Raw genomic sequence first — 686 nt, 5'->3', positions numbered from 1 at the left:
GCCCCACCCCAGTGAGCCAAAATTGTTCGCAGATTCCATGTTTCGTCCCGTTTTTCTTTGCTCCTCGTGCGCGGTTCTTGTGGTGTGAAGGATCATAAGGGTCAGGTGAGATCGGCGGCAGGCTGTGTGGATGGTTTGTTGTTGGATGGTGACGAGGTGGGTGAGGAGGAGAGGGCACCCCCCGCCCCCCACCACCTCCCTCTGACGGGCCTATCAGATGGACACGGGGCAGCTGATCACCCTGTCCTCCAGCATGACGCTGACAACCAGGAAGACGAAGTACAGCATGAACATGATGAAGCCCAGGAGCTTGCTCATGCGCCACTTGCACGCAGCGATGGAGATGATGACGAAGAGGAGCATGAGGAAGAGGAGCACGATGGCGCAGAAGAGGCCGTTGGAGCTGACCTGCACCGGGATGAAGCCGCGGAACATGGACCACAGTAGCCAGGGAAACGGCAGTCTGCAAAGACACGAACGTGCTGGTTGAGGAAACGGCTGCAATGAACGAACGAGTCGCGTTCATATCCCTTGATAAAATAGTTTTTAATGTAGTGATATAACTTTACACTGAAAAGCTTGTCAAATTTGTAAAAAAAAAAAAAAAAAAAAAAAAAATTTTTTTTTTATAATGCAAAAAAAAAAAATTTTTTTTTTTTTACCATTTTTTTTTCATCAAAAAAAAA

At 47.7% G+C, this 686-nt stretch overlaps 1 protein-coding gene across 5 annotated transcripts in view; it reads right to left on the bottom strand.

Annotated features, from left to right (window-relative positions):
- Window positions 1-133: 133 nt before the first annotated feature.
- slc24a2 (solute carrier family 24 member 2) overlaps window positions 134-686 on the bottom strand; it is a 65,042-nt gene continuing 64,489 nt past the window's right edge. For all 5 annotated transcript variants that reach the window (XM_015030986.1, XM_015030989.1, XM_015030991.1 and 2 more), the window contains one exon: window positions 134-463. In XM_015030986.1, coding sequence (XP_014886472.1) covers window positions 214-463 — 250 coding nt within the window. In that variant the 3' untranslated portion in view covers window positions 134-213. The remainder of the gene's footprint in view (window positions 464-686) is intronic.

The sequence above is a fragment of the Poecilia latipinna genome, unplaced genomic scaffold, assembly GCF_001443285.1.
Source record: "Poecilia latipinna isolate Pla-1442-1.1 unplaced genomic scaffold, P_latipinna-1.0 Scaffold197, whole genome shotgun sequence".
Lineage (NCBI taxonomy): Eukaryota > Metazoa > Chordata > Actinopteri > Cyprinodontiformes > Poeciliidae > Poecilia > Poecilia latipinna.
The sequence above is the reverse complement of the archived record's forward strand: the minus strand, read 5'-3'. Positions and strand labels throughout refer to the sequence as shown.